The sequence below is a fragment of the Eptesicus fuscus genome, chromosome 17 (assembly GCF_027574615.1).
Source record: "Eptesicus fuscus isolate TK198812 chromosome 17, DD_ASM_mEF_20220401, whole genome shotgun sequence".
Classification (NCBI taxonomy): Eukaryota; Metazoa; Chordata; class Mammalia; order Chiroptera; family Vespertilionidae; genus Eptesicus; species Eptesicus fuscus.
In genome coordinates this window covers 39421956-39447135 of record NC_072489.1, presented here as the reverse complement: position 1 = coordinate 39447135, position 25180 = coordinate 39421956, and the positions used below count along the sequence as shown (strand labels likewise).

Here is a 25180-nt window from a genome sequence, read left to right as displayed (position 1 = left end):
CAACCTGAGAACTACCCTGGCCACATTCACTTAAAAAGAAACCTACAGAACTTTATTCTAGTACTGACATTTTACAGTTATGCCTTCCCTTGAAAAAACTTTTTTAGAGTAAAATCAAATCTGAGTATAAATCATTGATTGCACTGAGAAATGCACAATCTATATACGTATTATGAATGATAGAAACCACCATTTCATTCATTCTAAGCTACAATTATGTTCTCATTTGAAAATACATCCTAGCAGGAGTACTTTAACCTATGTTATAAAGGTAGCTCATATTATAACATTCCCAAAACATGTTGCATTACAGTTAAGTGTTTCCAAGTAGTACAAATTCCCTGAGATAAATGTGTTTTAATTCTAAAGATTTGAGGTTGGTCACTTAGGGAAAAAAACAACAATTTATGGCCATGATTTTAAGAGATCTACTTCATCCTTAATTTTAGTACATAAATCCAGGTACCTATACTACCTTGTGATATGAAGTTATATAGAATCATCTAAAAAATTTATTTTTACTGTACAGATCGGTATAGCAATTCATGAGTTTAAACTTAAGTCAAAAAATCACTTGTAGATCAAGAATATAACTCAAAACTGCAGAATAAAAAAAAAAGGACCTCTTCAAAAATTAATACTGTAACTTTCCTTCATAAAAAGACTGTTTGGCAAGAACACAGACATCCATTAATCTCTGACAATATAAGCCAACATTAGGCACAGAGCCCACCACAGGTCAACTCTCAAAACAGCGAAATAGATAGAATCTGTCCAAATTTCTGTTGTATTGAATATTTCTGAAATACTTGGACCATCAGCAGGGGCTTAAAATTTTTGTCATGTAGCTATTTAACAGAATTTGACATACATTCTGTTAAAGTGTCTGCAGTGTTTGCTTAGTCCTCCCAGGTCTTCATGGTGCATTCAAAGGGATATTCAGTCTTCTTGGTGCTGCTATTTGAAGAGTTCTAATGCAATTTGAATCCCTTTAGAGAAGTTTATAAAAAGCTGGCCCACAGCTTCAAGTCACAAACAGTCTGGAGCAGGTGTTACCGTTACCACCACACAAAATCACCTTTCAAAACATGGAGTAATGCAAGGGAAATGTTCATTTAGCTGATAACTCCGGTTATAAGAAACATTTAGACAGGGCTTAACTTCCACTGGTATTGCCAGTGACATCCCAACACCAGTCTGCACATGCCCAAGGCCCTGAACACTAGTCTGGAAGCCAGCAGGACATGTCTGTAGTGTGTAAGATGAGGTGTGTGTGGTAGATACAATCTGCTGACAGCTTGGTTGCTCTGATACAGGATGGCGATACTGCAGTGAGGTCTGATGCGTCTGATGGAGATACTGAGGTTGCTGAAAGTGAACTGGCCGCGAGGGCTGGGAGGTTGTCTGGAACACACTTAGTTGTGCTGGCTGAGGTACTGCTTGTCCTCTTTGTTTGTTTGCTTCTTTCACATCATTATCATGAGCACTACAACATGGATTGAAAGGAAACTGCTAATGTTATTTGAGAAGAATTTGTAGAAAGTCATGCACCACCCCCCACTCCTCCACAGCTGACTCCACAGACAGCACCACTATACCTAGAAAGCTGTCACTATAACCATAATTTCAATAACCTGAGATCTTATTTATCCTTCTAGGAGCTCCTTCCCTTGGTAGAAACCCAGGGAACCAGCTGCTGGTAGCTTTAAAGGTTATGTCCAGCTTGGGAGATATATCTACAATAAGCACTTAACTGTAACTCCTACTTTGGTGACATCCTGGGGCCCAATGATTCAAAGATGTGGTAACGAAGAGCAAGGCAAGATTTGCCTGGACTGATCTCATAATCATGGGCTTGCATCAGAGCAGCTTCTTTCCTTATCATGTACTCAGAATCGTACTAGCAATGGCCTCTTCCTGGATAACAGCCAAAAGGGGCTCCCCTTCCACCAAGTATCACTCTTACAACAGCTTGTTCATGGCAGCAAAAGCAATCAGAGCAAATACCCTAAAACCTCTGTGCGTTTGAAAAGTTGCTTTTAAGGCCCCTTATACATGAAGAAAAATATTTATGAGACATTGCAAACACAAGAACAAAGAGGCTTACATCAGTAGCCGTTCAATGCACTGCACTAAGAAATCCCAGGAGTAAGCAGTAAGACGATGAAGTCTTGTAGGCCACGTTGGAGAAAGACGAAGTATAATCCTTGAAGAAGCCACACATGCAGCAGCTACTAAAGAAGGTGCATAATTTAGAAAGGCATAATCTGTGGAGACATCAAAAATGAACTTAAGCAACAGAATACACAAGTCACAAGCTCACAAGTCACTTACTGGCATCCACAATCACTCACCTTGCAAAGACACTTCTAGGAAGTAATCTGCATACTTGGCCATGTAGAGTTTAGTTTTTTCCAAGCAAATCATTGGCCAGCCATCATGAAGATCTGTTTCGTGTACTGCTTCAGAGAGATAATACTCGATGAAATGGGCAGCTGTTGGAAGGCAGAGGTTCCACTGAAAAGTTTCTAATAATAATAGTTCCATATGTAGCAAATTTTGTTTTGTCAATACTAGATTCATATTAGTCATACAACCCAGGCTGTTGAGCTGCTCTAGCTTAGGCACACTATCTTCTTTTTCTTCAAATTTACCTTATAAGAAAAAGGGGGAAAATAGAGAAAATAATTGGCAAATGGTCATATAGGTCTAGTCAAGTAAATGGAATTTGCTGCCTTTTATTGCAAAGATTTAGATCCAAAGACATTCTTTCCCCTACCTTGTGCCAGAACTCTGTGGTTGTTACATTTGCATGTTTTCTCTCCCAGTGCCTCTGTCCCCCTCCCTTCACTCTCCACTAAAAAACTTGAACATGTAAACATTTTGATCTAAGTCCTATTGTGTAACGAAAAAAAGTCACATGAATGCCAATGAAAAAAATAACTCTCTCAAATCTCACCAGCTGAATCTTTTCAGGCAATTTCTTTGGGTAGTTGATGGAAGAGAATTCTTTTATTTGAACAGAAGAAAGTTTAAAGGACTTAATGTCATAGAGTTATCTGAAATACCTGAAATCAAAAGTAGCTAAGTTTCAAGTATTGTTATCTCAGCATATTTTCAGTACAATCTCAATACCAGAGATAAACAGAAGGGGTGGGAGAGGAACTGGATGAATACATAACACAAGCATTCTCAGTCCACAACACACACACACACACACACACACACACACACACACACACACAAAAAAAAAAAAACAAAAAAAAAACCTATTCCTCTTTTTCTGAATTCAAAACAAAAACCTAGCTAAGTCTTTTGCCAAAAAGAAGGGGATGGGGGACACTTTATATGCACTTCTTTATCCCCTTACTCAAAGCAGAATAGGAGTAAAAACGATCTGATGACAAAACTTCATTATTTAAAGGCATTCACTTTTTTTTCAGGATATACTCACCCTTATGTACAAGGTAAGGAATATAATTCCCTCTCCAGCCCCAGAATAATTTTTTTATAGAATACATACCATCTTACACTATAATTTCCAAGCAATTGTTTTAATATATCTCATTCATTTTAGGCATTTCTAGAGGCCATGGCTGGAAAGAATTCAAACTATCAAGTACTATTAGATTTTCCAGATGCACCAATAGATTAAAAGAGTTGTCTTTAAGTCTCTTTGTTCCATGGTGGTCCATAGAAGAAGGGAAATTATAACTAAAGCCTTCTACAACTAGTATTATGTTCTATTTTCCGATAATGTTTAAAACAGTCATATTATATTACAACTAGAGGCTCAGTGCACGAATTGGTGCATGGGTGGGGTCCCTCGGCCTGGCCAGTGATCAGGGACGATCAGGGCCAGTTGTGGGGGAGGGACTGTGGGAGTTTGGCTGGCCACAAGAAGTTGGCTGTGGGAGCACACTGACCACCAGGGGCAGCTCCTGCGTTGGGCGTCTGCCCCGTGATGGTCAGTGCGCATCATAGCAATCTGTTGACTGGTCATTTAGTCAACTGATCATAATGGTCACTTAGGCTTTTATTATATATATATGTATATATATATTTTTTTTTTTTTCACAATAGCTTTACACTTGTTCAAAATGATAGCTATTAGAATGTTACATATTACATAAAATTTTTGTTCTACCATTATAACTTTTCCAATATAGTTAGTTGCCTAGGAAATATTACAATTTTATTTTATCCATTTAAAAACATGTTTTTAAGAGCCAGAATGACTGCCAAAGCAGTAGAAACTAGATGAGTTTCCCTGTGAAGTTTCTCTTCCAGAAGAGATGGGTTTATACCACACATTGAAGTTGTTACAACAAATGGTAGTTGCCAGGGTCACTCAGTCCAGATGCTTAGTGTACTAGAGCCAGAGGGGTTTGTTCAAGTCAGCCTGCCTTAGGGCTAGGGAGGAAGTACTGCTGACTACCTGGCTCTTTGCTTAGGGAGGGGGAACTAGGGTAGAAGCTTTTGTCTCCTATGGCACGAGATTGTATGATAACTTAAAGAAGAAAGCCTAAAGAACTATTTAATTCCTCTTCTGCTCCAGAAAATTTGAACTTTAGATCTAAATTACTCAACTAAATATTGTTGCAGATAGAAGTTAATAAAAAAATATTTTTACATAATTCAGACTTTTCATAAATTTAGATACTCCTTCATAATTCAAATCACACAGAAGTGAATCTCACAAGTTTTCCCAATAGCATATACTGAGTACACCTCAAAGCACTAAAAATGGTCTTTATGACATAGTCATCTAGCATCATCACTGCATAGAGATACAGGAGAGGAACCCACTGTTCTCAGAATAACAGAGTGGAATTCTTCAGAGTAGAATGACCTATGAACTTAGTTCAATCCCTCTGGATGAATCACTAAGGCTTTCAAAGTGCCCTGCCATTTGTGCAGCAACAACAACATTGGCAATATACCTCAAAGGAATATTGTAAAAATTAATGAGTTTACTTATATCATGCTTGAAGTTCCTTTGAAGAAATTAATATACCATAATTCACTGTTTAATTCAAATATCAAAAATGGTTCATATTATCTACTTGAAACTTTCAACATTGAAAACATTGTGTATGACCAAATTCAAGAAACCAAGATAGTGAGGTTGGCCAATTCATTTAAGTAAATTGAGCCAAAATGAAAATGGAAGCCGAAAGATATACGTTTAAATTCCCAAATCTGTACTGCTAGACCAAAGTATTGCACTGGGTTATATGGGGACAACAACTACCAGAATAGACAGACTTCTATATTATTAAACATCTATGGGCTTTCTATATTTATAAAGTACTTGGCTATTACAAGTGTGAAAGCCTTTGTATCTTGATTCACAATGTTAAAAATAAACTGCATATGCATAAATAACCATACTTTGGATTTTAATTCAGGTTTAAGTGTTTTTTTTTTAACTTTTTAATTACATATAGGGATATAAATACTTAGGTACATGGGTATTAAAGGATTTCAAAGTGTGTGACAGCAACAATGAGTACCTGCATTCATAGCCATAGCTTTTGTTGTGTTGAATGTTATGTGCTTGAATATTTTAAATCTACTTATCCACAAAGCCCACAAAGCTCAGTTTCTTCAATGGAAAGGAAATACCAGAAGCCATGTGATTATATTGATAAAGGCCCCAAACAGGAAATGAGGGCACAGGAAATTCATGTCTGCTTCCCAGAAAATAAAGAATTAATAGACACAGAAACAAACTATCAGGTTGTCTTTCCTTTATAGGAATTGTTCAAATCAGCCCTGGATACGAGCATATTTTCAAAGCCAACAGTGAATGGCAAGTATGTGGTAGTAGGGCAAGGATCTGATGTCACTGTGAGCTCTTCCAACCTATATTGTGTTCTTTTATTATGAAGTAGGGGGAAAAGTTACCCATAATATATACTAAGAGTTTTCACAAATTTGTAAGACTATAGAACAATGAATAAATAACAGGAAGAGATAATTCCTGGGGAAAAAAGAGGTTCTATTCTCATTAAAAATTAAGATGTAAATCAAATAAACTGTGAGATACAATTTTTCACCTATCAGATAGTAAAGTAAAAAGCTCTGTCAACCCAGTATTGATGAGCAAGGAGAAGCAAGCACTTGTCTCAAATTTTTACTACTAAAAGCCTATACTCTCACTTTTGGCTTCATCTCAACTCCAAGATCACTTCTTAGTTACCCAAGATCTTGAGCAAATTATCAAAAGCCTCATGGCTGAGTCAATGCTCATCACAGAAGTCAAGCAAAGCCAGGATATACATGTCAAAGAGTTAAAATTTGAGAATTTCTCAGGATAAATCAGTCTTTACTGGAATGAGCCAGAACCATAGGGATTATAAAAGTTTATGGCAGAGTAATCAATGAGATACTAACGTTTTTGGTTTTTTAGTTCTCACCAGGATATGCTTTTATTGCTTTTTAGAGAGAGGAAGTGAGAGAGAAACATCAATGTGAGAGAGAAACATCGATTGGACACCTCCTGTACAGACCCCGACCAAGGAATGAACCTGCAACCTAGGTATGTGCCCCAAATGGGAATCGAACCAGCAACCCTTTGGTGTACGGGACAATGCTTCAACCAACTGAACCATCTGGCCAGGGCTGTGATGCTAACTTTTATGTTTCAATTTCCTACCTACTTAAAAAAAATTTCCTACCTGTTTTTAAACATATTACCCGACTTGATTGTCAAGGCAACTTTATAAGTAACTATTTTCCTTTTACAGAGAGATAATCTGAGACTCAAGGGTTGCTGAAATCATGTTGATCAGTAAACCAGGAGGTTGCAATTTGATTCCAGGTCAGGGTACATGCCCGGGTTGTGGGCTCAATCTCCAGTGAGGGGCATGTGGAAGGCAGCTGATTGATGATTCTCTTTCATCATTGATGTTTCTCTCTCTCTCTCTCCCCCTCTTCCTTCCTCTTTGAAATCAATAAAAAAATATATATATTTTTAAAAGATTCCTGAAATTAATACTGCTGACAAGAGATTAAAACGTAGGCAATCCATCACTATAATCCTTGGTCTACAACACTACACACCACACTCCAAACAGATAATCTGTAGGACCTTTTTTCCTACCTCTAATAGTACAAACACTCAGGTACCTAGATATGCATTAGTACCTAGGACTTATAAGCTGTGCTGCATCTTTGACCAACCTATTTGAATACTTGAATCGAACTGTCATCTGTAAACTGTTCTAAACTTTTATACAGCAGGTTGCCCATCCCAAAGCAGGGGAAGGGTGACATACAGAATTCAATCATCTATCCTACCTAATAATAGACAAATATGCAAATTGACCGTACCTTCGCTATGCCCACGATTGGCCAGGAGGCGCGGGGGGGGGGGGGGCAGGACTCGGGGTGGCCGGGGTGGCCCATTGGGCCGGCAGGAGGCTGAGCTCGTGTCGCCAGCGGCAGCGCGAGCTCAGCATCTGCACCATGGCTGTGCTGCGGCACAGAAGGGGCCTCTGGGGCAGCGAGCTCACGTCCACTGCAGACCATCAAAAGTGGGGGAGCTGGGTGCCTGTCCGCTCAGGCACCAGGCGCTGCGGAGGCTTCTGAAAGGCCTGGTGCCTGAGCGGACAGGCACCCAGCTCCCCCGCGATCGAAAGCAAAAGCGTGTAGGGGACCCTACACGTGCATGATTTAATCATGTACTGGGCCTCTAGTATATATATAAAACCCTAATATGCAAATAGACCAAATGGCGGAAGAACCGAACAACTGGTTGCTATGATGTGCGCTGACCACCAGGGGGTGCATTTGGAATATGGCGGGCGTCGGCAGCAGGCAGCAGAGCGCGGAACAGTGGGGTGCCAGACCAAGGCGGGGTGCCAGTCACTGTCATCAGGGCGAGCCTCTGGTGGTTACTGAAAATTCTTTGCTCCCGTGCGCTGCAGTCCCACCTGGTGCTTGCACCTGCTGCGGGCGCCAGCCTGGTTCGCACCTGCTGCCAGCGCCGGCTGCTGCTCACACCCACTGCCCGTGCCCGGCTGCCAGCCCCAATTGCCCCTTGGGGCTTCTCCACCTCCCCCTGCTCCTGAGAGGTGATTGGGGCCGGCAGCTGCCTCTCGCACCCACTGCCGGTGACGACCCCGCTCACACCCATTGCTGGTGCCGGCCCCACTTGCACCTGCAGCTGGCGCCATCAACGGGTGCAAGCAGAGGCTGCCAGCCCCAATCGCCCCTGAGGGCTTCTCCACCTCCCCCTGCTCCTGAGGGGTGATCGGGGCAGCAGCTGCCGCTCACACCTGCTGATAGTGCTGGCCCCGCTTGCACCTGCTGCTGGCACCGGCCCCAATCACTCCACACGGTCAGCAGATGCGAGAGGGGCCAGCGCCGTCAGCGCATGGGAGTAGTGGCAGCGGGAGCAAGGCTGCCGGCAGACAGGGGACTGGGGCTGTGGCAGGAGGGGCTCGGCAGAGTACAGAGGATGGGCTGAGACCCGCCCCTGTGCCTACTGTAGCCTCATAGCCCACAGTTCCTTTCAAGGTGCACGAATTCATGCACTGGGCCCCTAGTTATTTGAATAAATTTTGTGATAATTAACTGGAAAGCTGCAATTAGTATCCAAATGTAAGCAGATAGAGTGTAAGAATGTAAGAAACACTAGAATGAACTCCACAAATATAAAGCAGATCAGGTACTGAAAATAGGCTACTAGTTTATAAGCATCCTAAGCATTTCTGCTGTAGTAAAGTTACAGACTGGAGTAGGGAGAGATTGCAGGTAGCTTCTAAGAGCCAGCTTCTTTGATTCCTTGTATAGAACTGATAGCTTGAACTCTTTTGAGCACTGCCTAGATGGGAGAGGATGAGACTCTGGGGGATACCTATTTCACTCTCCAGTGGAGAATAATAATATAAAATCAATTTTTCTCTCTCAGGGAAAGAGGGGTTATGAGGTATTAATAGAATAAAGGAATGAGGTAACCAACTCTTTCAGTAATAGGTGATAAACAATTCATATTTGAACCACAGCAAATATAAATCCTAAAGCCTAGCTCCTCGAAAATAAGCAAAAGGCAACTACATATTACCATGTAAATCAATCTTCAATAAAATAAATTGATCATAATACTTTAAACTAACAGTAATAGACAATTTAAAAACAGGAATAATTTGAAAACTCCATTCCAACTGACCTAAAGGATACAAATAAAGTATCCTTTCCCCAAATTGTGAAAATTGCAGGAACTTGGAACCAATCCCAAGCATTGCATGGTGGCCAGAATTCTTACTAGATTATTCAACTAGTATACTCAATAAACTTTGGTACTAACATGTTGTTTATGAATATCAACTTTCATAATCCCTAATTCATCCAGTAAGTTACCAGTAAGTAAAGTTTAGTCACAAATATAAGTTGGTCTATAAACTGACTAAGCATCACACATAATTTCACAGTCCACCAAGAGGAGTCTCCCACTTGGCCCACACCACACTTAAAGAACTGGAGGCACAGAGAAGGCGGGGCTTGATAGTGTTAAAGGATAGCAGGCAAAAATTTATTTTTCATTAATGATCCCAAATTTTAAAAACAACCTAACTTGCATATGTGATTTCCAGTGTGTCTCTACTATAAACTGAGCCCCTAATAATTATTAACATTAGTAGCATAACAAGAAACCATTCCATTTGTGGACTCTAACATATCTGATATGCCAAGTATGAGTTTTTTCAATTCTATGCAAACTATTAAACCACAAAAGGCTTCACAGCCAGTGATGAAACACATAAAAATTGTATACATGATTGCTTATGAAACCTTAATTAAAGGTTAAATTAAAGGTTAATTATAAATATACAAGCATTACTTCGCTGGCTTTCTGGGTGAGGAGTAGCAGGTCAATAGATTAAAGGATAAATGTACATTTTTCAGGAAGTAGATAGTATTCTGGTAGAATTTGGCTCAAAGTAATTGGGAATAGGGTTGGAAGATGGGACTTGAAAGGTGGCTGGGTCCAGATGAAATGTTCAAAATATTACATTAAGGAGTTTCTTCCTTAATCAACAGGCAGTGGGAAGTCTTCACTAGGGCTGTGTTTATTTACATTCAGCTTGGTCCACAAAGGATTTGAAATAACTTATAAAAAGACCTTCAAGGAGACTAAGTAAGTAGTTGAGGTCATTAGCTCAAAGGAAGAATTAGGGTAGGAAAAGAAAGCATGAGAAAAAATTAATACCAGAAATAATACCACAGAGTCCTGCATTTGCTTTTAAGTTTATTTGCAGTAAAAGCACCAAGATGTTTTAGAAATAATGCAGTATGGGGAATGCTCTTTAGAGAGCAGCCACAATAGATCCCAAACCCTGAAGTGGGGGTTAAAGATGAAGGCAGCAGATATTTCTAAATACTATTTTGAAGTGGGGCTTAGATTTCTAGTATAATTACTTAAATAACATATAAACTACATAATGGATTCAACTCCAATATCTAGTACAATCTTCTCACATTATTAAAAGAAGAAAAACTCCATTTCAATTTCTTTACTCACCCCCTTTCTCTTCAGTTGGGGTACCAACAAACAATGAAATGAGTTACAGGAAGATGTTAAGAGAAAGAGGTACCAAAAAGCCCAATTAGCACATTTTGCATTGGGTAACAAGCATGGCTGTATCAGATTCCACCTTGCCGCCTAGCTACTACATAGTTGTGCCTATGGCATAAGCAAAGGTGTCCACATGTGTAGCAGCTGCATGTGAACCTTCAGTTCTTTAAGCTACTCATTATACAATCAGAAGGTATTCTAACAATAGAAGAGGATGGTACCTTTTAGACAGAGTTTCTCAATCTCAGCTCCATTGACATTTTGGGCCAGATGATTCTTTGTTTTGGGGTACTGCTCCACCTCTACCCACTGGATGTTAATAGCATCCTTTCAGGTTGTGACAACCAAAACTATTTCCACACGTTGCAAAGAATCCCTGTGGGGCACAATTACTCCTGTATGAAAACTACTGCTTTAAGACAATGGTTCTCAAGTGGAAAGGTACATCAGAATCATCTTTGGAACTTTTCAAAAAGTTAAAAAATACCTAGGCCTCATGATGTTGATTCTGGAGTGGCCTAGACATTTATTTCAGAATCTGCAGGATGTATGGCTTAGGCACACATGTTTTTAAAAAACTCCAGAGCCACATTTTAATGTCTAAGAATCATTGTCGCAAGGAGAACTTTCAACACCAAACTTTCTGATAGTCATAAACTGGAATAAATGGAATGTGGTGATATTTTACTGAGTCCTACGTAAATTTATTTCATTTTTATAAACAATATAAATTTCCAATCATGTAGATCAGATTCATACTTACTTGCCAGAAGCAGACAGGAAAGTGCAACTAAATGAAGCTGCTGGATAGAGATGTCATATCGATCCATAAATAGGTCCAGCAAATAGACAGCAAGATGTCGGGCAGAAGGGCAGAGTGTGAAGCGATTGCTCACAATGGCAATCAAGTCAGCAAAATACCTTCTGAGACTTAGTTGTGGGGACTGGCCTTTGTAGGAGGGTAACTTCAGCTCCTAAATCAAGAGGAATAATATTTAGTTAAAACAGCCAGTAGCAGAAATGCAAAGATGACTTTCTCACAATGCAAAGATGACTTTCCCAATATATTAGTGTTACAAGTCCTAAAGCACACTTTTGTTGAATGAAACACAAAAATGAAAAAGTTGAGTGGAAGAATAATGAATGGCATTTAAAATTTAAACCAAACTTTTTTCCTTATCCTTAATCACCCCTGACATGACCAATTATAGGTGTTTCTTGGATTACGAAATAGATGTATTTAAGCAAAATTTTTAATAAGGGAATCCTATTTTCCCTACCAGCTGTTTTCAGAAAAATATCCTTAGCCAAAACCCAACGATACCACACACACACATTCCCTCCAAGCTCAAAGCTTTTTGTTAGAAGGTAACAGATAAGTGGACATAATCCTAGTATGTCACATACTATATTATACTTGCAGGGATGTGGAAGGTAGAGACTAGTATTCATCCACTAGTCTCTTCTAATTATGTTTCCCTTTCAGCAGTTTTATGATCTCTCCTTTGCTATCATCCTCTCATACATCTAAAATTTTCCCCATTATCACTGTTCAATCTCAGAATTAAATGAACTTGTTTTTTAAAAATTAGAAAAATTCTATTCTATTAAAGTATTTCTAGAACACAGAGAAAAATGTCAAGGTTCTAAGTTTATTTTATGAGGTGAGCACAATACCAATACTAAACCTAATAGGTATCATTATAGAAATAACATGGGTATGATCCTGAAAGCACAGGAAAAAAAAATATAAATTACACTTCGTCAAAATTAAAAACTTTTGTGCATTAAAGGACACTATTAACAAAGTGAAAAGGCAACCCACAGAATGGGAGAAAATATTTGCAAATCGTATATCTGATAAGGGGTTAATATCCAGATTATATAAATAACTCTTTTTATATATACAACTCAATTCAACAACAAAAAACAAACAACTCAATTAAAAAGTGGGCAAAGGACCTAAATAAACATTTCTCCAAAGATGATGTACAAATGGCCAATAGGCACATATAAAGATACTCAACATGTGTCTCTCTCACATCAATGTTTCTGTTTCCCCCTTTCCCTTCCACTCTCTAAAAATCAATGGGGTCGGGGGAGGGGGGACGACACTTTTTCCCCCTCCCCAAGTGCGAGTCTGTGCTGTGAGATTCTTTCCCCTTTCCCACGTGGGAGTCTGTACTTGTTCTTCAATAAATTTCCAGAGGGCAGGGCAGGGCAGGGCAGGGAAATATCCTCCAGTGATATTTTTAAATAATAATAAATTAAGATGCTCAATGTCACAAATACTTAGGAAAATGCATATAAAAACCATTATGAGATACCACTCACACCCATTAGAATTGCTACTGTAATAAAAAAAAAAACAGAAACAAAATACCCACAAAAACCAGAAAATAAATGCTGGCAAGAATGTGAAGAAATTAGAACCCTGGAGTATAGTGGGAATCAAAACTGTGCAGCCACTGTAAATAATAGTATTACAATTCCCCCCAAAATTTAATGTAGAATTACCATATGATCCAGCAATTCCACTTTTAGGTATATACCAAAAAATTTTAAAGAAGGGACTCAGATAGTTGTACATCCATGCTCACAACCTTATTCACAACAGCCAAAAGGTGGAAACAAACAACCCAAGTGTCCAACAACTAATGAATGAATAAACAAAATATGGGCCCTGGCTGGGTAGCTCAGAGTGTCATCCCAATACACGAAGGTTGTGGTTTTGATCCCTGGTCAGGGCACATATAAGAATCAAACAATGAATGCATAAATAAGTGGAACAACAAATCGATGTTTTCTCTCTCTCCCTTCATCTCTCTCTCTTAAAACAGAATAAACAAAATAAAAACAACAAAAATGAAGTATATACATACAATGGATTAATTCAGCCTTAAAAAGAAATAAAATTCTGATATATGGTACAGTACAGATGAATCTTAATCCTTTGCACTCGCTTGCTTTTTTCTCGATTCCTTTATTCTAATGCTAACCATGTCAAGTCACACTCGACATCCGAGTGCAAAAGGTTAAAGACAGCATACTAAGTGAAATAAGCCAGACAAAAAAGGACAAAGATTGTATAATTCCACTTGTATGCGGTACCTAGAATGTTCAAGGTCATACAGGCAGAAGGTAGAATTGTGGTTACTAGGCACTGGAGGACAGGGAAAATGGGGAATTATTGTTTAATGGGTATTTCAGTTTGGGAAGATGAAAAAGTTCTGAAGATGGATGTTGGTTATGATAGCCATATGTATCTAATGTCACTAAACTGTTCACATAAAAATGGTTTATATGGAAAATTTTGTTATACACATTTCACAACAATAAGCAAACACCCTAGCTGGATTTGAGCGTCATCTCAATGCACCAAGTTTGTAGGTTCAATCTCAGGTCAGGGCACATACAGGAAGCAACCAATAATGCATAAAAAGGTGGAATAGCACAATGAGTGCATAAAAAGGTGAAATACCAAGTTCATATTTCTTTTTCTCTCTTTCCCTTCCTCTTTCTAATATCAATAAAAACACACACACACACACACAAAAATGGAAAAAAATAAAATAAATTAAAGGGGAAAACCCCCACAAAAATGGAAGTTACATATCAATCTAACTTACTAAGATAAAAATTTAGATAAAATATTATTCAATGTGTGCTTGCTTCAGCAGTACCTATACTAAAATTGGAATGATATAGAAAAAATTAGCATGGAGTGATACAGAGATTAGAAAGGATGACATGCAAATACATGAAGCATCTCATATTTTTGTGTAGTATATGGTGACAAAAGATTTGACTTTGGGTGGTGAGCACACAATGCAATATACAGATAATGTGTCAAAGAACTGCACACTTGAAACATATATAATCTTACTTAAAAATGTCACCCCAATAAATTTAATTAAAAATAAAAAATAGTCCTGACCGGTTTGGCTCAGTGGATAAAGCGTTGGCCTGCAGACTGAAGGGTCCTGGGTTTGATTCCAGTCAAGGGCATGTACCTTGGTTGCGGGCACATCTCCAGTAGGGGGTGTGCAGGAGGCAGCTGATTGATGTTTCTCTCTCATCAATGTTTCTCTCTATCCCTCTCCCTTCCTCTATGTAAAAAATCAATAAAATATATATTTTTTAAAAGAAAATAAAACAATTATCAAAGGTAATTTAGTAGTGTACGCAAAGAATGTATCATTAATTGTAGTACATCCCAGGAATGCAAGGTTGGTTTGATATTAGAAAATATCTATATGTATAAAAGGCTAATATGCTAAGTGTCCCTCCGCTCATCTGACCAGTGACTTGGCAGCAGCAGTTCTCAGGTGACGCACCCTGAAACCAGAGAGGAGGGAGCCCGATTCTTTGCGGTGCTGTGCGATTCCATCTTCGGCCATGGGTTATGTTGTTGCTGGGGCACTGTCGGCCCCAAATCTGGTTTATTGCACACTTGCATTTGCATTCCACACCCTGTATGACAGCAACTTTGCAGAGTGCCCTCTCGCACTCCGGGACCCCTTGAGCCCGGTTTCGGCCCGATCCCCGCAGGCCAGGCTGAGGGATCCACCTGCCGGAGGGACCCTGCTCACTCCGCAGACACCCCCAAGCCACGGCGCCACCCCAGGTGCGGCCGGCCGGGCAGGGACCACAGAAGGTTGGCTCCAGGGCGTGTCTGGCCTATCTCACCCAGTCCCGCCCCACCGGCAACCTTCTAATTAATTTCCTTTCAATGTGCACAAATTCATGCACCAGGTCACTAGTATTAATATAAAAGGATTAGCATTCTAGTGCCAACTACTGCTACATTATTAAACAGTAGAGGCCCGGTGCACAGATTTATGCACCGGTGGGGTCCCTTGCACCAGTGCACAATCAGGGCCAGGGAGGGACTGTGGGAGGGCTCCAGGGTGTGTCCGGCCCATCTTGCCCAGTCCCAATAGGTCAGACCCCAGCAGCAAGCTAACCTACCAGTTGGAGCATCTGCCCCCTGGTGGTCAGTGCACTTCATAGCTACCGTCGAACGGTCGCTTAGGCTTTTATATATATAGATTATTTTGTGAATACTAACCAATCCAAACAGAAAGAGGAAAGAAAAGATTTAATTATTGGAAAGGAAGAATCAAAGTTACTCTTAGAAACAATGTTGTTATTGCTTTAGATGATAGAATTTATATCCAGAAAGAAACAAGAAAAATCAACAGGAAAAATAAGGAGAAACAGTAAGAATTCAGTACAATGGCTATTTATAAAATTAATATAAAACAACCAATAGCTTTCTGTATGCTAAGAGCTGTTTAAAAAATAGAAGGTGCCACATACAGTAACTATAAAAATTAAAACACCTATAAATAAATCTACATATGCCAGTACTATATGAGTATAACATTAAAATTCTGAAGGAGTATGGAACACTTGCATACACAGAAAGACATTCCTTTTTCTTGGATAGAAGAACCTATTTTATCACAATGGCATTACAAATCAGGGAAGAATAGATTAATTTAATAAATATTTCTGATAGTATAAAGAGCTAATTTCTTTATTTAGAGAACTCATAAATGAGTAAGAAAAGGCAACAAATAGGAATAGAGAGTTCATAGAAAAAACAAAATAGGGTCAAAACATAAAAAAATGCCTCATTTCATTCAAAATTTAAAAATTGTAGTTTTTCACTTGCCACATTACATTTTATTAATTTTTGCTTATGATATCAAAAGTGAAAATTGGAACTCCCAGATATTGGTCAGGTTGAAAATATAACATTTTGGGGGATAAGTAGAAAATATAAACTTTTTAAAATGCAGATTGCAGATACTTAGCAACACTAGGCTTAGGAATTTACCCTATATAAGGCAGTCCTTTGTAGCACCATTTTTAATAGCAAGATAGTGGAATAAAAAGCTTCATGTCCAACAACCTGGATGGATCTCCAGAGAATTATGCTGAGTGAATAGAGCCCATTTCAAAAGGTCACATATTGTATAATTCCATTTATATAACTAATATTCCTGACATGATAAAACTATAGAAATGAAGAAGAGATTAGTGGTTGCCAGGGGTTAAGGGGAGGGGGAAATGTGGGTGGCAGGGAAAATGGCATGGCTATAAAAGGGTAACACAAGAGAACACTGTGGTGATAGAAAATATTCTGTACCTTGACTACATCAACGTCAATATCCTGGCTGTGATAACTGTACTATAGTTTTACAAGATGTTACCACTGGAGGAACTAGGTAAAGGATATAGGGGATCTCCCTGTACTATTTCTTACAACTGTATGTGAACCTACAATTATCTCAAAATAAAAGTTTAATTAGAAAAAAGCTTGCCGTCCATCAACAGGAAACTGGTTATATAAACTATGGGACATCGATTCAATATGCAGACATTAAACCAAAGGGCAATAGACCTGTATGTGTTGATATGGAAAATTTATTTTTATTGATTTCAGAAAGGAGGGGAGAGGGACAGAGAGATAGAAACATCAATGATGACAGAGAATCATTGATTGGCTGCCTCCTACACGCCCCCTAATGGGGGTTGAGCCAGCAACCCAGGCATGTGCCCTTAAAAGAAATTGAACTCAGGATTCTTCAATCCGCAGGCCGACGTTCTATCCACTGAGCCAAACTGGCTAGGGCAAATATAGAAAAATTTGATACATTGAGTGAGGTTAGGTGGCAAGAAGGTACAGAACAGTGATTATATATTTGATCTGTTCTATCAACAACAAAAATAATTTCTTTGCAAATATACTAATTTATTGGGTATCTTTTCAAGAAAAAACAAAACACGTTAAGGTTGGTAACCTTAGATCAGGAAATAGTGAGGATTGGGGTACACTCATTTTATTCCTTATACTATCCAAAATATTTTGTAACCATATGCATATATTATATAAATTTTTTATACATTTAGTAGTAGTTACCTGGGACACAGGCTAATAGGCCATTTTATTTTATTACCATAGAACTGTATACCTGGAACCCACAGAACTCCATCAACCAATGTCTTCCCAATAAATTCAACAAAAATTAAATTTAAAAAAATGAATGAAATAGGAGATATTACTACATATTTTGAAGACATAAAGAAAAATAAAAGAATACTACAAGGAACTCTATACTAATAAATTCAACAACTTTGATGAAACAAACCAATGGGCCATTTTATGTTTTTAATTTTTATGTAAGTGATAAAAAGCACAAATGCTACAGGAGAAAGAAAAAAGACTGGCTTAGGCTGGCTTGGCTCTTTGAAGATAAAAATAAAAAATTAAATTTTTCCAAATCAAGGGATTTCTTATGTAGCCCTTTGGGTTTTTCTTTTCTCCTTTACCATTTCTGTAGATCTTTACAATGGTGTAAATGAGTTAGTTTCAAACTTCGCCTGTCTTTGCTGTCATCACATGACACTTACTGAGCATTATCCATGTAACAGACACTGTGCTAAAACCCCATGGATACAAGCTGGAAAATGGTCTCAAGCCTCTCTCTAGTAGGTGAACCAAAATACAGAGATTAGAATATGATATATAATCACAGGGTATTAAAGGAACACTGAGAGATCTAACCCCGCTCACAGGGTGGGTTGTTGGGGAAAAAACAAAGCCAGAATAGTTTTTCTGCAAAAGAGGCCTGAACAAGGTCTTAAAGACTCACTGGGAAACAGCTGGAAAACACTGGTGGACTTTATCTTTAACTATGTTAAAACAAAGACAAAACAAAGGCAAACAAAGGGTCATTAATTGGAAATTTTAAACGTGTCCAATATATTCTCTTTTTATGATTTTAAATGGTAAAGTATAAGTGCTTACCAGATAGCTGTCAGATTTAATTATCTTTTTCCAAGTATTGCAGTTGTACAAGCATGAGAAAATAACCTATGCTTCTCTCAGCTTACAAGTTTTTTCTGTGTATTCCTGATTCCCTAGAATTGAACACTCTTGTTTCCATCGGCTTCTCAGGATCCCATGGGTCCATCTGTCATCTCCATCTCCAGTCCTCATCAGCTCACCATCCCAAGTACCACCCCCTTCCAAGAATGGGTTAACTGTCCAGCCAGGATGGAAATAAAGGCATAGAAGAAATACTCACAAGTGGAAGTATAAGTCTGGGGATGGTTTCTTACAAAACTAGCATTGCTTCTATCTGCCATAAAGGATCCTAAAAATTCTCCCCGAAGCATCCTAAGACACTAGTATGCATAGCAAAACAATGAGAAGAAAAAGAAAATGACACAGGGTATAAGAGGACAGCTACTTTGTAGGGGGCAGGGGTAATTACATGGAGGAAGATAATTATATTTTACAAAAACAGTTTGGTTGGCATTTTTATTCCTTCTTACTAGGTTTAATGCTAGTCACATCAATTATTCCTTCACAAACCTTGCGTGTAAACATCGTTCATAGTGTCCAAATGGCAACTGCCCAAAGGAAGACCTAAATTCTGACACTTTGAATTATATGAGAATCCATAAAGGCAGGAATCATTTCTGCTTCATTCACTGTTACCACTCTAACACCTGGCATAGCACCTTGAACATTGTAGGCTCTCGAATATTGTAAATAAATAAGCATATGATTATCCAACTAAATCTTTAATGAACAGCCTGGAATTAACATGTATTTGTTCAATAAGAAAAGTTCATTTTAACTTTTCTTGACTTTAGTGTATTACAAACAGCGGTCTCTCCAGTTCCTCATGTTCAAGTTTTACTGATAAGTTCTTTATAAAGTGTAGCCGCTGTGTGAAATCACAACATGTGGCTTAAAAAATGCTTCAAGATAAAAATAAAGCTAATCCAGGGCAGCATGACACAAGTGGCTCAAGATAACTTGCAATGGCATTCCTGCACTATCTTGTCCTTTGATAGTTCATAAGCAACTTTAGTACAGTTATGTCTTATTCCTTAGATCCTCGCCAGAGCCTAATACACAAGAGCATTCAACAAATTTACTGGGGGGAGTGTGTGAGTGGGCGGGGGGGGCGGGAATCCACTTTCAATCTCAAACTGATAAAATTAATGCAGGAAATCACTCAGAATTAAAATTACACATAAAATACAAGAATAAAAAACTATGTGGGGAAAAATGGAAATAACCAAGAAAAATATTTTAAGTTTCATGTGATTAAAAAAATATGTAATTAATGTCACCATATACCAGAGTGATAAAGAGCTAACACTTAGAAAAGAAAAACATTTAAAACTGAAAGACAACATCTACAAAAAAAAAAAAAAAACAAGTATCAGGACAATTTTCAAAGTGGGAAACCTGCAATTCTCTTAACATTCCAGAGAACTGTTCCCATGGTTGAGACTTTTCTGTGGTACGACCACTTACAGGACTGGGGTGTATATAGTGTCTGAATTAATTAGTAGTATTTAGAAACCTCAGTAATTAAAAAGGGTACAATTGTAACAATTTAAGTCAAAATTAGGTTTTCTAATTCTACTTAATCTGATTTAAATAATCAAGCTATAAATTATCATTTCTGGATCTCACAATCCAACAGTCAACATCCTTTTTATTAGAGTCAGCTGTTTTGCTTCTTTCTAATTTTCTATACCGCATGAATGGCTACTCTATTCATGATGAAACTGATGCAAATTAGAGATAATTTTGGATCTGGTCTCTCTTCTGGTTATCAAAGAGGCAAAGCTGACCCATTAAACTGAGATGTGCCACAAAAAGTAAAATTTTTGCTTCAGAATAACAAAACACTGCATTGTGCCAGAAACGTGTCTCCTTTCCCACCCATATCTATTAAGCATACTAGGTCTACTTTTCTGCCCTTGATATTTGCTGGAAACGGTAGCTAACTTCTTCTCCCTTAAGGCTTTTTGTACAGCCCCAAATCTTGGGGTGGGAGGGTAGGGTAGAGAATAACAACAGTTATCACTTTCTTAGTGCTCACTATAGTATGCCCATCACTGTTCCAATACACGTACAGTATCAACTCATTTAATCTTCACAGTCATCCCAGAAGACACATCCTATTATTATTCATTTTACAGATGGGAAAAATTGGGAAACAGAAAATTAAGTAACTTGTCCAAAGTCTCACAGCAAGCTAGTGGAAAGGCTGGGGAATTATTTATGTACAAATGTGACATTACACACAGCTGCATACAACAGCAACTATAGGACAAGGAAGACTGCTCTGCCCCATAAAATGATGTCTGCTGGCTTTTAAAGTATAATATGAAATCCCTGTTCCATCTGGAAACATCAGAATGTCTCTTCACACCTTCTCTCCCCCAACCTTACACACACACACACACACACACACACACACACACACACTCCACCCCACACCCCTCATTCAAGTTGCAGGTTCTTCTGACATCCAGGGAAGCCAAGAAGTTAATTAACCTTGAGCAAATAAGCAAAACTCGCCTCTTCTGCTCTGGAAGCTAGTGGTTAAAAGAACCTGACTTTCCAGGGAGCCGAGGTTCGTACTAACTGGCAGAAGACACCAAGTACCCAAGTGGAAAGGTCTGGGCATCAAGGTTACCTTGTACCGAAGGGCTTGGTGAATATCAGCAGCCAGCTGTCCCCGCCACCACTGCCCCTCCAGCTCCATGGGCCCGGGCGGCGCGCCTGGCCAGACGAGGCAACTTCAGTCTGCAAGACAGACCCCAGACGCGGTCACGGCCAGCTCCCTCCAGACGACCCCGCGGCCCCTCCCGGGGGGGGGGGGGTGACCTCAGGCCACCCTGAGTGACTGTCCCCCTCCACCTGCCTCATCCTAAAGCCAGCAGGTTCAAACCAACTCCCTGCCGCCGCACGGAGGGCCGAGCTCCCTAGTCAGGAGGCACTGGCTTCTTCTGAAAACCGCCGGGCTGGGTGCCGGGAAAATGGGACTAACTGGGGCCCGAGTTCCCACCGCGGAGACCCGGGTGCACGCTGGAGAAGGACCGGCTTCGGGCTCCCCGTGTGCGGGGTTCGAGTCCTCCCTGAGGAGCGGAGAGACTTGACACCCGTCACAGCCCAACTGAAGGCGAAAACCTCCCGCGGAGAAACCCGGAGACGAAGGCCCGCCCAGCGCCGAGTCCCCGCTGCGGGCTGTCGGGCGCTCGCTCCTCCCCGGAGCCTCCCCGCGGCCCGGCCCGCACCAGGCCGCCTCCTCCCCGTCCTGAGGGGCGCACGGTGTCGCGAGGCCCCCGAAAGGCGAACAAAAGGCCGGGCCGGGCGGGTCCGGTGTCCGGCGCCCAGCCCAGGCCCGCCGGTCCCGCGGCGGCCTCCCTTACCCGGAACCGAGGCCCTCACAGCCCCAGCCCCGCCGGCATGCGGGGGACGCCGGCCCCGCTCATGCTGCAGACAGTCGGCCGCGAAGCGCCGGCCTCAACTCGGACCCAGCGCCCGGGCGCTCGCACCGCCCATTGTTAAAGGACCGGCAGGCGGCTCCGCGTACAAAGCCAGCGCGGGGGCACATGCGGCCCGCCGCTGCCAATCTCGTCTCGCGATACAGCGGGGTCACCCCGAGCCGTCCAATCGGCGGCCGGCCGGGCCCAGGTGCAGCGCCGGGTGGGCGAGGGCTCGGCTGCCGGTGTCGCGCCTCGCAGCATCCCTCGCTAGCCCGGCACGACCCCGCGCTTCGCGTGGTCCGAGTCCCAGCACCACCCGCTCGGAAGCCTGCCTGAGGAGTGGGCAGAGGTCGGAAGGGAGCACCGGGAAAAGTATAACGTTGGCCATCGTTCCGGTGGCCAGTCCGGTCATGCCACTCACCTGCAGAGAACCTTCGATGGCTCCTCATTCTGGCAGAGTTATGGCCAAGCCTCAGCTTGGCGTGTAAAACCTCTCACAGGCCCCCTGGTCGGTGTGGCTCCGTGGTTAGAGCCTGGACCCGAGCACCGGAAGGGTCTCGGGTTGGTGTTTCTGGTCAAGGGCATGTATCTGGGTTCCAAGTTCAACCCCCCAGCCCCCCACCCTGGTCAGGGCGCCTGCGGTAGGCAACCAATGGATGTGTCTCTCTCAGATGTTACTCTCTGTCTCTCATCTCTCCCCCCACCTCCTCCCCCGCCCTTTCCACTGTCTCCAAAATCAATAGAGAAAATATCCTCGGATGAGGATGAACCAAAAAACCAACAACAACAAACCCTTACAGCATGGATTCAGAATGCCTCAACTCACAACAGCCCCTTACATCCTATGGGCTGCTTAGTGGAATTATCCGTTCCTCCATGTGCTTTGGTCATTTCGAAGGTCCCTAAAGCGTTTTCTCTTGTCAAACTCTGCTGTCTTTTAAATTCCATCTGAAAACCTACTCCTTCTTCTAGAAACCTAAATAATCTCTTCCCCTTCCTTATTTCCTTTGCTTTAGAGATTCCTAAAAGCTTTGAAAGAAGATTACCTTTAGTAACCTAGTTTGTCAATTCCATAGTGGATGTCATTAACCACCTGTGTTCCCAAATCAGGAAACTACGAAAGTGTGGAAACACTCCAACATCAATTAAGGTAATGTGGCCCGGCCGGCATGGCTTAGTGGCTGAGCGTGGAGTTATGAACCAAGAAGTCACGGTTAGATTCCCCATCAGGGCACATGCCCAGGTTGCGGGCTTGGTCCCCTGTGTGGGGCATGCCGAAGGCAGCGGATCAATGATTCTCTCTCATAGTTGATGTTTCTATCTCTCTCTCCCTCTCTCTTCCTCTCTGAAATCAATAAAAATATATTTTTTTTAAAAAATAAGGCAACGTGGAACCTAAAATGTGATGAGCAGACATCTAATCAACTGGATTTTAACCTGCTTGATGAAATATCACAACAGAAGTGGATAGTCAACCCAGGACAGTGATTCTCGTCTTTCTGAAAATGTAATCAATCTCTTTTAATATTAAAAAAAATAAACCATAGAACCCTACCCCTTTAGAATCTTTTGTTCCAAAAGTCACACGATAAACAACTACCGTAAACTGATGAATGTATGTTACATGAACTTGACAATGACATCATACACTTGAAGGACAGCAGCAGATACTAGTATGTAAGATAATGCTTGCATGCAGAAGAGCAGGGCTGCAGGAACCAATGGCAAGACAAGGGAAACTCAGAAGCAGAAGTTGGCAGAGCCAAGCCTAGCCCAACATTGTCTAGACCAGTGGTCGGCAAACTCATTAGTCAACAGAGCCAAATCTCAACAGTACACGATTGAAATTTCTTTGGAGAGCTTAATTTTTTAAACTTAAACTTCTTCTAACGCCACTTCTTCAAAATAGACTCGCCCAGGCCGTGGTATTTTGTGGAAGAGCCACACTCAAGGGGCCAAAGAGCCGCCTGTGGCTCGAGAGCCGCGGTTTGCCGACCACTGGTCTAGGGAAAGGCTGCCCTGGCTTATCTCAGTTGCAGGATTTCCCTAGAGAGGAGATGGACACGGCTGAAAGCTTCATGCTATTTGTAATGGCATTTAAATAGTACCTACCTCCTCAGGTTTCAATTCATGTGCACTATGCAACTTTATAACAATAATTTGGCTTCCCAATAACTTAAGTGTCCAGGGCTTAAGAACCCTTTCTGGAAAATGGGTCATGGACTGTAATCATCATGTAATAAATAGGTTGTTTTTCATGGTTTCTACTTTGAAGATGTTATTCACTGGGAGATATTTGTTCAGAGATTTTTCTGTTTCTAGGATTTGCTTCAGATATTGTTCTGATCCTTATTTGTTTTAATATATTTTTATTGATTTCAGAGAGGAAGGGAGAGGGAGAGAGAGATAGAAACATCTATGATGGAGAGAGACTAATGGATGAGCTGGCTCCTGCACGACCGGGGATTGAGCCCAAAACTTGGGCATATGCCCTGATCAGGAATCAAACCATGACTCCCTGTTTCATAGGTCGATGCTCAACTGCAGCTGAGCTGATTCTTATTTTATAAGAAACCTGAAACCTATTCTGTCTGGATTCCTCTATGTTTTTGGTGATCTGGTTTTACAATGATGTATTTTCGTGTGGGTCATTTTTCATTCATAATTCTAGGTACTCAGGGGGACTTTTTATTCTGAGATTACATACTCTGTTCTGGAGATTATCTGAAATTTCTTTCATAATTTTCTCTCTTCCATTTTCTCATTTCACACTATCTGGAACTCATATGAGTCATATCTTTGATGTCCTAAGCTGATCTAAATTTCTTCTTTTTGTTTGCCTATTATTCCTTTCTTTGTCCTTTTGTTCTCTTTTGGGGGAGATTTCCACAACTTTCAATACAAACACTTCTTCTGGATTTTTTAAAATTGGATTTAAAGTTTCTACTATTTTCCAACAGTTCTTTTATGGTCTCAGAATTTTTTATATATAGCATTCTGTTCTTGTGTTACAGATATAATATTTCTGTTACTACTGTAAGGATATTAAAGTTTTAAGTCAATTTTTCTTCTCTCTGCATTCATTGTCTATTTCATCATGGTTTCTTTTGTTATAATCTTTGATTCACATATTAGAGGATTTCCTCAGATATGTGGTGATCCTTGGCTGACAGTTCAAATTTACAAGTGAGGCATTAAAAAGATTATTATAATCTCTGAGTACATGAATAGGGCTTATTGAATGACAGGAATCACAGTAAGAATCAAGGGATTCTCAGGAAT

General features: G+C 40.4%; 1 protein-coding gene and 1 pseudogene across 1 annotated transcript; one reads left to right on the top strand and one right to left on the bottom strand.

Moving 5' to 3' along the window:
• Positions 1 to 618: 618 nt before the first annotated feature.
• On the bottom strand, positions 619 to 21909 carry CCNJ (cyclin J). The gene is made up of 7 exons (XM_054728917.1): positions 21842 to 21909; positions 21106 to 21215; positions 11349 to 11559; positions 2598 to 2654; positions 2355 to 2495; positions 2108 to 2267; positions 619 to 1486 (listed from the first exon to the last, which is right to left on the bottom strand). Exons 2-7 carry the CDS (start codon positions 21172 to 21174, stop codon positions 1075 to 1077), a joined length of 1050 nt encoding a protein of 349 aa, XP_054584892.1. The 5' UTR covers positions 21175 to 21215; positions 21842 to 21909; the 3' UTR covers positions 619 to 1074.
• On the top strand, positions 14250 to 14365 carry LOC114232563 (U6 spliceosomal RNA; annotated as a pseudogene).
• Positions 21910 to 25180: the final 3271 nt, after the last annotated feature.

Excerpts from the sequence above, each read along its gene's own strand:
- CCNJ (XM_054728917.1), bottom strand. The coding sequence starts at position 21,174 with ATGGAGCTGGAGGGGCAGTGGTGGCGGGGACAGCTGGCTGCTGATATT. Across the intron at positions 2,268-2,354 it reads CCTAGAAGTGTCTTTGCAAG|ATTATGCCTTTCTAAATTAT; the intron begins GTGAGTGATTGT and ends ATGTCTCCACAG. Across the intron at positions 1,487-2,107 it reads TGCATTGAACGGCTACTGAT|TGCTCATGATAATGATGTGA; the intron begins GTAAGCCTCTTT and ends TCCATGTTGTAG.